We start from the raw sequence: 13,159 nt of genomic DNA on the forward strand, positions 1-13,159 counted from the left end.
ATTTTTACCTTGCTTTGAAAATGTAATAGTCTTAATTTGATTTCATTATGCAATTTTTGACCAGACATAGCCTGTATGTAATGTTTACTAATTGTTATATACCTGAATATTAATCCTTCTTTCAAGATCAATGAAAAGCCTTTGTCTGTTAGGTTTATCATAGGCTGACCAGGTTTGCCAGAACTAAAACCGGGACACTTTGCGCGTGACTGTAGTGGTCGTGCACGTACACGCTTTTTAACGTGAACATGTGCTAGCCCAGGCCAGACATAGACACAGACAGATTAGACACAATTTTGCCAACAGCACACATATGCCAACTGCTCACAACATAATGGGGTATGTCAGTTAATATTCATGAATTTTCTTGGTATGTAGCCTACATATCTAAGAAATAATATTAAAAGACATTGAGTGAGTTTCGTGTGGGACCAACCTTATTTTTCAGAATTAAAGCATTCTTTTGGAAAATGCACCCACTGAACTTGTGAAAAACTTTGGGTTTAGGTATTTTTCATTGCATGGCACTAAAGAAATTATTTAGAACTGCAGCCACAGGCTTGAACTAAAGTTATGGTAACAAGTTACAGTAAGGGTACATGAATTATAAATTCATGCATAAATTAATTAATGATTTGTGCATTACTTCATTCCTTTGTATCTTATGAATCATCAGGAATTGACATGAGTTCATAGCCTCTCATTCATGACATCATGCATGAACAACACATCGACTAAAGCATTAGGTAAGGTGGGTACATCATTATGCACAAGTTGTGTTCAAATCAGAATTTGTGCAGTGATGGCCACATTTTTTGCAAAAAAATAATAATCATGATTATGCTTAATAAATCATAATTCATAATGATGTGCCCACGTACCTAATGCTTTAGTTGTGTTGTTCATGTATGAGTTCACGAATGACAGACTATGAACACGTCAGCTCCTGATGATTCAGGGGATGTTAAGGAATGCAGTAATACATAAATCATTAATTACATAATGCATAATAATACATACATCAATTAATTCATGCATGAATTCATGATAATTCATATACCCTTACCGTAAAGTGTTACCAGTGTTATTCTAACCAACAACACACACACACACACAAATGTAATCTCATTTGATAGAGCAGATTGCTTCCCTATTGGAAACATTCATTCCGTATATTTGTTAGAGGAGTGAATTTGCTCAAGAATCATTTTGTTTTTTTGCAAATTGTGCACAGCTGTCAGCAAAATTGGCCTGTGTGACGAGTTTACGTTTACGTTTATTTCACACACGTCATCAATGTAACATTTAACACAATTTCATAAAGTACAATGATTATATACAAAGCGTGTGAAATGGGGAACCCCAAATAAGCTACTAAAAGCTTTTCATAGGGGGCCCAATAACAACTTTAAGGTGGGAATGGTCATGCGGTTACTCTCGTCAGTCCTATAATTAGTCTTTCTACATGGGTTTAGTTAATGATCGGCCTATAATAAGACCACGCTGGCTATGTAATCACTGAAAACCGGGACAATTTCATAGTGGTTGGTGTAAACCGGGACATTTTAGCGTCCCGACAGGCTTTTGTCGGGACTCCGGACAGGCTTTTGTCGGGACTCCGGACACCCAACTCAAAATCGGGACTCTTCCGGTCAAACCGGGACATCTGGTCACCCTAGGTTTAACAGTAATTCAGATTTGAAAGATTTTAGGATAAAAATGTTCTTGCTAACAGCTGTTTGCTGCCTAAAAAAATATAATTTACTTAATTTTACAACTCAAATATTGTTTTGTATAATACTGCATAATATTTCATACTGACAGTTGGACAATAAACTTGACAGAAGTTGAAATAGTGCAGATATTATTTATTTAATGGTATTTATGGTATGGTATGAATAGAGCAGATAGCTTCCCTATTGGAAACATTCATTCCGTATATTTGTTAGAGTAGTGAATTTGCTCAAGAATCATTTTGTTGGCTGAAAGCCTACTGTGAAATTGCGCACAGCTGTCAGCAAAATTGGCCCGTGTGACGAGTAGCGCCTTTAAGATGGGAATGGGTATGCGGTTCCTCTCATCAGTCCATGTGTTGTTCATGAGCGAAAAGATCCGCTCAATGGGAGCATTTGTGCACGGTTAAAACCCTTTTGCTCGATGGTGTTTTAAGCCTCCAGCGTTGCCTTCCAGGCAGCTAACCCTAACCTTAACCCTAAACATAACCATTGCCGCGTTGGGGGGTTACAACTCCAAACACCAAACCCTTTCACTGTCTATGGTTAAAACGAGACCGATAAGAAGAGGCATTGCAACATGTTTACAAATATATATATTGTAACGCTGGCTGCACAGATTATGCAGACGCAGACTGCTACGATTGACTGACACACACACACACACATTGTGAAAATCATACACTGGACGCTTTATTAGTCTTTCTACATGGGTTTAGTTAATAACTAGGCTATAATAATACCACGTTGGCTATGTAATTACTGACAGCCGGGACAATTTCATAGTGGTTGGTGTAAACCGGGACATTTTAGTGTTCCGACAGGCTTTTGTCGGGACTCGGGAAAGGCAACTCAAAATCGGGACTGTCCCCGTCAAACCGGGACGTCTGGTCACCCTAGGTTTAACAGTAATTCAGATTTGAAACATTTTAGGATGAAAATGTTCTTGCTAACAGCTGCTTGTTGCCTAAAAAAGAATAAAATATACTTAAATATAGTTTTTATAATACTGCATAATATTTCATACTGACAGTTGGACAATAAACTTGACAGAAGTTGAAATAGTGCAGACATTATTTATTTAATGGTATTTGACACATTCAGTGAACATTTAGTTGTAGGAATCAGTGATACGCCTCATGCTCATCCACCTCATGCCACTCATGCCCATGTCCCTGAAGCTCCTGTACTCTCCGGGCCTCATGTACATCATCCTGCCTCTGTAGTTGGGCTGCTCGTACATCAGCCAGTGGCCGTCCATCACGTGGCAGGACTGGCAGTCGTTCATATGGTAACGGTCCATGATGTTGTCACAGTCGTCCATCATCTCGTAACTCTGACCACCGAAGTTCTCCCTCTCATAGATCTTCATCCTGAACTGACCTCTGTGCTGTTTTTTTGGAAAGAACAAAAACAAATGAATGTCTTAATATCAAGTTTAGTGCTGGTTGTCACCTGTAGTAGAACAATAGTATCACAGATGCCGTGTTATACCTACCATGGGGATCATACGGCAAGACCTGATGCAGTCTCTCATTCCCATCATGCTCATGTAGTCAGCATACTCGCCCCTCCTCATGAAGTACTGGCTTCCCATGTAGTTGGTGCGGTCGTAGACCATGAAGCAGCCGCTCTCCACCCTGCAGGAGTGGCACCTGCTCATGTAGGAGGACATGTCAGAGCAGTCGCTCATGCACTCATAGTGGCGACCCTGGAAGTTCCTCTCCTCGTAGAAGATAATCTGAAAATAGTGAATTGTAATGGTTAGAAATTAAGCAGCAAGGTGAATTTAGTGATCCTATTTTGTAAACAGTAATTTATGCTAATTACAAAAAGATTTTTAATAGTACCTTGCCCCTCATGTTCATGTTGGTGTTGGTCATGTTGGCTGTAGATGTGCTGTTGCTCCTGAACTGCCTTCCTACCTGTTTAACCCTTCCTTTTATACATGACCAAACATAAAGAATGAGTGCCCCTCCCCCTCAGAAAGCCCCCTTACTCAGCAACTTACTATGGAAGCCAACAGAAGGGGTTATGTAAATTCTTTTCAAGGACTGGGTACTATGACATTCCGACAAATATGAAAAATTCTACGTGTTTTGTGACGTTGAGCAATAGGAGCACAGAACTGTAAACATGTTGATGACTGATGTAACTGTTTCTGTAATTTTTTCTTTCTTTTATTAGGCTTTTCAAAACACAAATTAGCCAGTATCAAACACACCGCTTCAGACATCATTTTTGTTTACATTTTTGTTTTTGAAAGTTTGTCCCTAGCACATTCCTGATGATACCACGCAGGTTGTGAAAGGCGGCGAAGCTATGATTGGTTGGGGGCCAACATGACATGGCAAAACAACATGAATTTATGATTCTTCAATTGCCTAATCTGACACAGTGACCGTTTTAATATACAAAAACATTGTCTTAACATAAGAGTTGAAGTAGATTAGAAAATGGAAAGATTCAGCAAACATACAATTAATCAAATGTATTCAAAGAATAATAAAATGCATTATGTGATGAAGATTAATCTCAAGCAATTTAATGATAGTATGAATATGCTTGGATTTGGAATTTGGTATTGAAAATCAACTAAGAATGTTAATTTTAGTTTTTGTTGTATGATTCTGATATTATTGGAGGTATTAGCTATCCCATAATGTAGTGTTTAGCCTTATTATTCATATATTTCAAATAAATTAAAATAAATTAAATATTTGAAATGTTCTTTGTAATTAAAACATAATGAGCTGTGACCGTAGTAAATGTTGAACTGTAATTTCATGTACTGTATGTAACACCCCCATTGCATGTACTTTCCAAGAACTGATAGTTTCAGGGTTGTTTTCTTTTGATAAAAAAATCCCAATTGTTCCTTCATTAAATAAACAGAAGAGTCTCCCGGATATTTTAACTGTATTATCTTTATATGTTTTGGCCATCGATTGTAATTATTCCAAACAAAAAGCCTTGTTCTTTCCATCAGTTTAATATGGCAAATAGCTCTTGAATACTTTGACACCCACATGAGCCTCAGGAAACATTCATACAGAGAAGGAGCCAGTCAGAGGAATCAGAGTTAACATTAACGAATACACAATGCTTCACCGTTGTAAGCGGAACAAAACACAGAACTATAATTGCTGAATTTATCTAACATTTAACCAGAATTTAAGTGAACTGGCCAGCAAAAAGATGCATAACTACCATAATATTTAATGTCTTAAATCTTACTAGGTTGCATTAACAACAAACATTAGTTATCATTAGCTAACTTAAGTGGCTATGCTAGCTACATCATGTGTTGATTACAATGGTGACTTCCATGTTTCGTACAATGTACACATGGTCACTTAGGGTTTAAAACCTGTAAATACTTCAACCACCACTTTTGAAATAAAGAAGTGACTTGCATTTTTGTTTTTTTTGGGGCCTTTTGCCTGTAATTGATAGGACAGTTGTAGACAGGAAAGGGGGAAGAGAGAGGGGGGATGACTTTCAGCAAAGGGCGCGGGTTGGAATTATACCACGGCCACTTTGGTAAGGACTAAACCTTGGTAAATGGGGGGCACACTCAACCAGGTGAGCTACCAGGGCACCCAAAAGGAGTGACTTGCATTCATCAGCAACATCTGCAAGCAGGTTATTAATTAAGAATGTGCTAACTTTGGAACAAATACATTTTTACCTTGCTTTGAAATTTGAAATATTTTTCATTGCATGACACTAAACGAATGATTTGGAACTGCTGCCACAGGCTTGAACTGAAGTTATGGTAACACTTTACGGGAAGGGTACATGAATTATAAATTCATGCATGAATTAATTACTGCATTACTGCATGCATTACTTCATTCCTTTATATCTTAAGAATCATCAGGAATTGACATGAGTTCATAGCCTCTCATTCATGACCTCATGCATGAACAACACATCAACTAAAGCATTAGGTAAGGTGGGTACATCATTATCCACAAGTTGTGTTCAAATCAGAAATTGCGCAGTGATGACCACATTTTATTGCAGAAAAATGCTTAATAATTCATAATGATGTGCCCACGTACCTAATGCTTTAGTTGTGTTGTTTATGTATGACGTCACGAATGACAGACTATGAACACGTCAATTCCTGATCATTCATGGGATATTAAGGAAAGCAGTAATACATAAATAATTTATTACATAATGCATAATAATACATAGATCAATTTATTCATTCATGAATTCATGATCATTCATGTACCCTTACCGTAAAGTGTTACCAATGTTATTCTAACCAACAACACACACACACAAATGTAATGTTGTTTGATAGAGCAGATAGCTTCCCTATTGGAAACATTCATTCCGTATATTTGTTAGAGGAGTGAATTTGCTCAAGAATCATTTTCTTGGCTGAATGCCTACTATGAAATTGCACACAGCTGTCAGCAAAATTGGCCCGTGTGACGAGTAGCGCCTGTTGTTCATGAGCGAAAAGATCCGCTCAATGGGAGCATTTGTGCACGGTTAAAACCCTTTTGCTCGATGGTGTTTTAAGCCTCCAGCGTCGCCTTCCAGGCAGCTAAACCTAACCTTAACCCTAAACATAACCATTGCCGTGTTGGGGGCTTACAACTCCAAACACCAAACCCTTTCACTGTCTATGGTTAAAACGAGACCGATAAGAAGAGGCATTGCAACATGTTTACAAATATATATATTGTAACGCTGGCTGCACAGATTATACAGACGCAAACTGCTACGATTGACTGACACACACACACACACATTGTGAAAATCATACACTGGACGCTTTATTAGTCTTTCTACATGGGTTTAGTTAATAACTAGGCTATAATAATACCACGTTGGCTATGTAATTACTGACAACCGGGACAATTTCATAGTGGTTGGTGTAAACCGGGACATTTTAGTGTTCCGACAGGCTTTTGTCGGGACTCGGGAAAGGCAACTCAAAATCGGGACTGTCCCCGTCAAACCGGGACGTCTGGTCACCCTAGGTTTAACAGTAATTCAGATTTGAAACATTTTAGGATGAAAATTTTCTTGCTAACAGCTGCTTGTTGCCTAAAAAAGAATAAAATATACTTAAATATAGTTTTTATAATACTGCATAATATTTCATACTGACAGTTGGACAATAAACTTGACAGAAGTTGAAATAGTGCAGACATTATTTATTTAATGGTATTTGACACATTCAGTGAACATTTAGTTGTAGGAATCAGTGATACGCCTCATGCTCATCCACCTCATGCCACTCATGCCCATGTCCCTGAAGCTCCTGTACTCTCCAGGCCTCATGTACATCATCCTGCCTCTGTAGTTGGGCTGCTCGTACATCAGCCAGTGGCCGTCCATCACGTGGCAGGACTGGCAGTCGTTCATACGGTAACGGTCCATGATGTTGTCACAGTCGTCCATCATCTCGTAACTCTGACCACCGAAGTTCTCCCTCTCATAGACCTTCATCCTGAACTGACCTCTGTGCTGTTTTTTGGAGAGAACAAAAATAAATAGATGTCTTACTATCAAGTTTAGTGCTGGTTGTCACCTGTAGTAGAACAATAGTATCACAGATGCAGTGTTATACCTACCATGGGGATCATACGGCAAGACCTGATGCAGTTTCTCATTCCCATCATGCTCATGTAGTCAGCATACTCGCCCCTCCTCATGAAGTACTGGTTTCCCATGTAGTTGGTGCGGTCGTAGACCATGAAGCAGCCACTCTCCACCCTGCAGGAGTGGCACTTGCTCATGTAGGAGGACATGTCAGAGCAGTCGCTCATGCACTCATAGTGGCGACCCTGGAAGTTCCTCTCCTCGTAGAAGATAATCTGAAAATAGTGAATTGTAATGGTTAGAAATTAAGCAGCAAGGTGAATTTAGTGATCCTATTTTGTAAACAGTAATTTATGCTAATTACAAAAAGATTTTTAATAGTACCTTGCCCCTCATGTTCATTCTGGTGTTGGTCATGTTGGCTGTAGATGTGCTGTTGCTCCTGAACTGCCTTCCTACCTGTTTAACCCTTTCCTTTTATACACGACCAAACGTAAAGAATGAGTGCCCCCTCCCCCTCAGAGAGCCCCCTTACTCAGCAACTTACTATGGAAGCCAACAGAAGGTGTTATGTAAATTTTTTTCAAGGACTGGGTACTATGATGTCCGAAAAAAGAGAAGTGTTTTTAGCCTTTTCTCGCCAAATATGAAAAATTCTACGTGTTTTGTGACGTTGACCAATAGGAGCACAGAACGGTAAACATAGTGATGACTGATGGCATTTTTTCTGTAATTTATTTTTTCTTTTATTAGGCTTTTCAAAACACAAATTAGCCAGTATCAAACACACCGCTTCAGACATAATTTTTGTTTACATTCTTGTTTTTGAAAGTTAGTCCCTAGCACATTCCTGATTCAATTCAATTCAATTCAATTCAATTTTATTTATAGTATCAAATCATAACATAGGTTATCTCGAGACACTTTACAGATAGAGTAGGTCTAGACCACACTCTATAATTTACAAAGCCCCAACAATTCCAACAATTACAGTAATTCCCTCAAGAGCAAGCAGTGCGACAGTGGCGAGGAAAAACTCCCTCTTGGGAAAAAACCTTGGACAGACCCAGGCTCTTGGTAGGCGGTGTCTGACGGGCCGGTTGCGGGTGTGATGAACACTGGCAATAGTAGTCACATTAATAATGGAACAGTGACTGGATGTAGCGGGAAGCAGCAGGGTTCAGCAGGATGCAGCATGACATTGCAGGGCACCGCTGAGCTCAGCAGGGAGTGCAGCAGGACCACGGCGACAGCTGGAACCAGGATCTTGGTTCCAACGTTCTCAAAGGAAATACGCTGGGGGAAAAAACATAAGGACTAGCTAGGATTAGTAACAAGCATTTCTGGGACGGGATGCACACAAATAGTAATAGTAATAGTAATAGAAAGGGAGAGGAGAGAGCAGCTCACTGTGTCAAAGGAAGGAAGTCCCCCGGCAGTCTAGAACTATAACAGCATAACTATAACAGCGTAACTAAGAGAGACAGGTCATAAGGAGAGGTAGCTTTTTCGGGCTTAGAACTCTGCCCCTGCCGGATCGGGCTTGGCTGGCCTGCCTCCCTCTACTTTGTTATGTATTATTAATCGAACAATTATGAAGAGAAGCAGGTGGGCCAGTTAGGTGAGCACTGCAACTCCTCACTCCCTAACTATAAGCTTTATCAAATAGAAGAGTTTTAAGTTCATTCTTGAAAGCGATTACAGTTTCTGCCCCCCGAACCCAGATCGGGAGCTGGTTCCATAGGAGAAGAGCCTGATAACTGAAGGCTCTTGCTCCCATTCTACTTTTAGAGACTCTAGGTACCACCAGTAACTCTGCATTCTGGGAGCGCAGTGCTCTAGTGGGACAATAGGGTATTAGGAGCTCGTCTAGATATGATGGTGCTAGACAATTTAGAGCTTTGCAGGTCAAGAGAAGGATTTTAAACTCAATCCTGGATTCAACAGGGAGCCAGTGCAGAGAAGCTAATACAGGAGAAATATGATCTCTTTTCTTAGTTCTTGTGAGAACACGCGCTGCAGCATTCTGGATCAGCTGGAGAGTCTTAAGGGACTTATTTGAGCAACCTGACAGTAGGGAATTACAATAGTCCAGCCTGGACGTAACAAATGCATGGACTAGTTTTTCAGCGTCATTTTGAGACAGGATATTCCTAATTTCGGCAATGTTACGAAGATGAAAAAAGGCTGTTCTTGAGGTTTGTTTTAGATTGGCATTAAAGGATATATCCTGATAAAAAATAACTCCTAAATTTCTGACAGTAGTGCTGGAGGCCAGGGCAATACCATCCAGAGTAGCTATGTCTTTAGATAATGAGGTTCTGAGGTGTTTAGGTCCCAGTACAATAACTTCAGTTTTGTTAGGGTTTAACATCAGAAAATTATAGGTCATCCAGGATTTTATATCTTTAATGCACGCTTGAAATGTAGCTAGCTGACTGGTTTCGTCTGGTTTGATTAACGCTTCTTTGAGTAATCTCGTTGGGATGGGGTCTAAGAGACAGGTAGATGGCTTAGCTGAGGATATCTTTAACATTAATTGTTGAAGGTCTATAGGATAAAAGCAGTCTAAGTATATGTTGAGACTTATTATTATTTATTATTTCTAGCGACTCTGTGTTTAAAGGTGAACCGTTAGAAATTGAGGGCAAAAGGTGACGGATTTTATCTCTAATTGTTGTAATTATATCATTAAAGAAGCTCATGAAGTCATCACTACTCAGAGCTAGAGGAATAGATGGCTCAGTAGAGCTGTGGCTATCTGTCAGCCTGGCTACAGTGCTGAAAAGAAACCTTGGGTTGTTCTTGTTTTCTTCTATTAGTGATGAGTAATAGTCTGATCTGGCCTTTCTTAGGGCCTTCCTATAGGTTTTGAGACTTTCTTGCCAATCCAAACGGGATTCTTCCACTTTTGTGGAACGCCACTTACATTCGAGGTTTCCCGAGATTTGTTTTAATTTGCGAGTTATACCAAGGTGCTAATTTCCTTTGCTTCATCATCTTCTTTTTCAGGGGAGCAACGGAGTCTAAGGTCGTCCGTAGGCAAGTCGTAGCACCGTCTACAAATGTATCAATTTGAGAGGGACTGAGGTTAACATAGAGGTCCTCTGTTATGTTAAGGCATGACATAGGTCAAATGCTGTTGGAATATCTTCTTTAAATTTAGCTATAGCACTGATGATACCACACAGGTCGTGAAAGACAGTAAGCTATGATTGGTTGAGGGGTAACATGACATGGCAAAACAGCATTAATTTATTATTCTTTAATTGCCTAATCTGACACAGTGACCATTTTAATATACAAAAAATTGTCTTAACATAAGAGTTGAAGTAGATTAGAAAATGGAAAGATTCAGCAAACATACAATTAATAAAATGTATTAAAATAATAATAAAATGCAGTAAGTGATGAAGATTAATCTCAAGTAATTTAATGATAGTAGCATGAATATGCTTGGATTTGGAATTTGGTATTGAAAATCAACTAACAATGTTGATTTTAGTTTTTGTTGTATAATTCAGATATTATTGGAGGTATTAGCTATCCCATAATGTAGTGTTTAGCCTTATTATTTATATATTTCAAATAAATTAAAAGAAATGTAATATTTGAAATGTTCTTTGTAACTAAAACATAATGAACTGTGACAGCAGTAAATTTTGAACTGTAATTTCAGTTAGGGTTTAAAACCTCTAAATACTTCAACCACCACTTTTGAAATAAAGAAGTGACTTGCATTTTAGTTTTTGGGGGCTTTTTGCCTTTAATTGATAGGACAGCTGTAGACAGGAAAGGGGGAAGAGAGAGGGGGGACGACTTGCAGCAAAGGGCCGTGGGTTGGAATCGTACCACGGCCACTGCGGTAAGGACTAAACTTTGGTACATGGGGGGCACACCCTACCAGGTGAGCTACCAGGGCACCCAAAAGGAGTGACTTGCATTCATCAGCAACATCTGCAAGCAGGTTATTAATTAAGAATGTGCTAACTTTGGAACAAATTCATTTTTACCTTGCTTTGAAAATGTAATAGTCTTAATTTGATTTAATTGTAAAATTTTTGATCATACATAGCCTGTATGTAATTTTTACTAATTGTTATATACCTAAATATTATTCCTTCTTTCAAAATCAATGGAAAGCCTTTGTCCTTTAGGTTTAACATCGGGTGACCAGATTTCCTGGAACTAAAACCGGGACAGTTTGCGCGTCACGAGCAAAGTTTCCCGGTAGTGGTCGTGCACGCACACGCTTTTTAACGTGAACATGTGCCAGCCCAGGCCAGACATAGACACAGACAGATTAGACACAATTTTGCCAACAGCACACATATGCCTACTGCTCACAACATAATGGGGTATCTCAGTTAATATTCATGAATTTTCTTGGTATGTAGCCTACATATCTAAGAAATAATATTAAAAGACATTGAGTGAGTTTCGTGTGGGACCAACCTTATTTTTCATAATTAAAACATTCTTTTGGAAAATGCACCCACTGAACTTGCGAAAAACTTTGTGAAAAGATATTTTTCATTGCATGGAACTAAACAAATTATTTGGAACTGCAGCCACAGGCTTGAGGTAAAGGTATGGTAACACTTTACGGTAAGGGTACACATAGGCGCCGATTTATGTTTTCCTCCGTGGGTGCACACAGGCGCACGCCCTTTAAAAAAAAAAGCGTCCTTAGAAAATGGACAGCGTCCGACGCGAACACACATGCCTATTAACTCGATAATAAAGCCGTAAAGTAGGCTTTCAACTTCGGACAGCGCCACTTCTCACATACAGATAGGATTGGAGATGAAAAGGTCAGCTGACACGTAACAGCGATGAGCTCCGTGGGAAATTAAGAATCAATGCCACCGACATAATCAATCACACTATGACAGACGCTCCACTTAGCACCAACTGCAATGTTTAATTTTAAATGAATGTAGCCTACTGGCAGTCTGGCACACGTGGGTGCTCAGTATTTTCCGTGGGTGCCCTCGAGCCCCCACGGTATCGGCGCCTATGAGGTTACATGAATTATAAATTCATACATGAATTAATTCATGATTTGTGCATTACTTCATTCCTTTATATCTTATGAATCATCAGGAATTGACACGAGTTCATAGCCTCTCATTCATGACCAGACGTGTATAAAGTACTAGAGACCCATACTTGAGTAAAAGTACAAGTGCTCTATCAAAAAAGTGACTTCAGTACAAGTAGAAGTACTCTTTAAGCACCACACTTAAGAAGAAGTACTAAAGTATTCAACATTTTTTGTACATAAGTATTGCAAGTAGTTTATTTTAAAATGTACTACTCAAGTACTGAAAGTAAAAGTACAAGTATTGTGTTATTTAGTTAAGAAAGCAGTCAAAAATTTGAATATCATATTGTTTATATATTATGTCAAATGTTTATCCTAAGGCTGTAGCCAACGGAATTAACAAACATTAAATATATTATATATTAAAAATAACAAATATTAACAAATACTGAAATAAAATGTACAGTTATCACACTGTGCAAGTAAAATGAACATCCTCTCCTGCACAGTAACAATTAAAGCCCCAAAAAACGTATCACCCACTAGCTAGTAACGTGTGGTGAACAGGAAAGTTAGCAAGCTAGCAAAAAACAGATAAACTAGCAGCTTCACATCACAGGGTCAAACAGTTAACTTTCAGTACTCATTTCAGACTGAAACAACTCAGGAATAGCTTAATCTGCTGCAACAATAGCTAAATAGAAAGAGTACAATTATACATTAGGTCTGCCTTCTGAACGGGCAACCGTAATGAAAAACACGATGCGATCTCTGGGATTTCTTACGCAAATTACGTTATTATCGTATG

General features: G+C 38.8%; 2 protein-coding genes across 2 annotated transcripts; both read right to left on the reverse strand.

Annotated features, from left to right (window-relative positions):
* Positions 1 to 2,844: 2,844 nt before the first annotated feature.
* LOC114564070 (gamma-crystallin M3-like) lies at positions 2,845 to 3,645 on the reverse strand. Its single transcript, XM_028591226.1, has 3 exons — positions 3,584 to 3,645; positions 3,232 to 3,474; positions 2,845 to 3,123 (listed from the first exon to the last, which is right to left on the reverse strand). The coding sequence occupies exons 1-3, from the start codon at positions 3,614 to 3,616 to the stop codon at positions 2,845 to 2,847; spliced, it is 555 nt and encodes a 184-aa protein (XP_028447027.1). The 5' UTR covers positions 3,617 to 3,645.
* Positions 3,646 to 6,950: 3,305 nt separating this feature from the next.
* LOC114564030 (gamma-crystallin M2-like) lies at positions 6,951 to 7,947 on the reverse strand. The gene is made up of 3 exons (XM_028591160.1): positions 7,689 to 7,947; positions 7,337 to 7,579; positions 6,951 to 7,229 (listed from the first exon to the last, which is right to left on the reverse strand). The coding sequence occupies exons 1-3, from the start codon at positions 7,719 to 7,721 to the stop codon at positions 6,951 to 6,953; spliced, it is 555 nt and encodes a 184-aa protein (XP_028446961.1). The 5' UTR covers positions 7,722 to 7,947.
* Between the last annotated feature and the right edge of the window lie 5,212 nt (positions 7,948 to 13,159).

The sequence above is a fragment of the Perca flavescens genome, chromosome 11, assembly GCF_004354835.1.
Source record: "Perca flavescens isolate YP-PL-M2 chromosome 11, PFLA_1.0, whole genome shotgun sequence".
NCBI classification, from domain to species: Eukaryota; Metazoa; Chordata; class Actinopteri; order Perciformes; family Percidae; genus Perca; species Perca flavescens.

Bases quoted from the DNA above. Each gene is read 5' to 3' on its own strand.
- LOC114564070 (XM_028591226.1), bottom strand. From the start codon at position 3,616: ATGACCAACACCAACATGAACATGAGGGGCAAG. The intron at 3,475-3,583 runs GTACTATTAAAA...CACTATTTTCAG, and splicing joins ACATGAACATGAGGGGCAAG to ATTATCTTCTACGAGGAGAG. The intron at 3,124-3,231 runs GTAGGTATAACA...CCAAAAAAACAG, and splicing joins CTTGCCGTATGATCCCCATG to CACAGAGGTCAGTTCAGGAT.
- LOC114564030 (XM_028591160.1), bottom strand. From the start codon at position 7,721: ATGACCAACACCAGAATGAACATGAGGGGCAAG. The intron at 7,580-7,688 runs GTACTATTAAAA...CACTATTTTCAG, and splicing joins GAATGAACATGAGGGGCAAG to ATTATCTTCTACGAGGAGAG. The intron at 7,230-7,336 runs GTAGGTATAACA...TCCAAAAAACAG, and splicing joins CTTGCCGTATGATCCCCATG to CACAGAGGTCAGTTCAGGAT.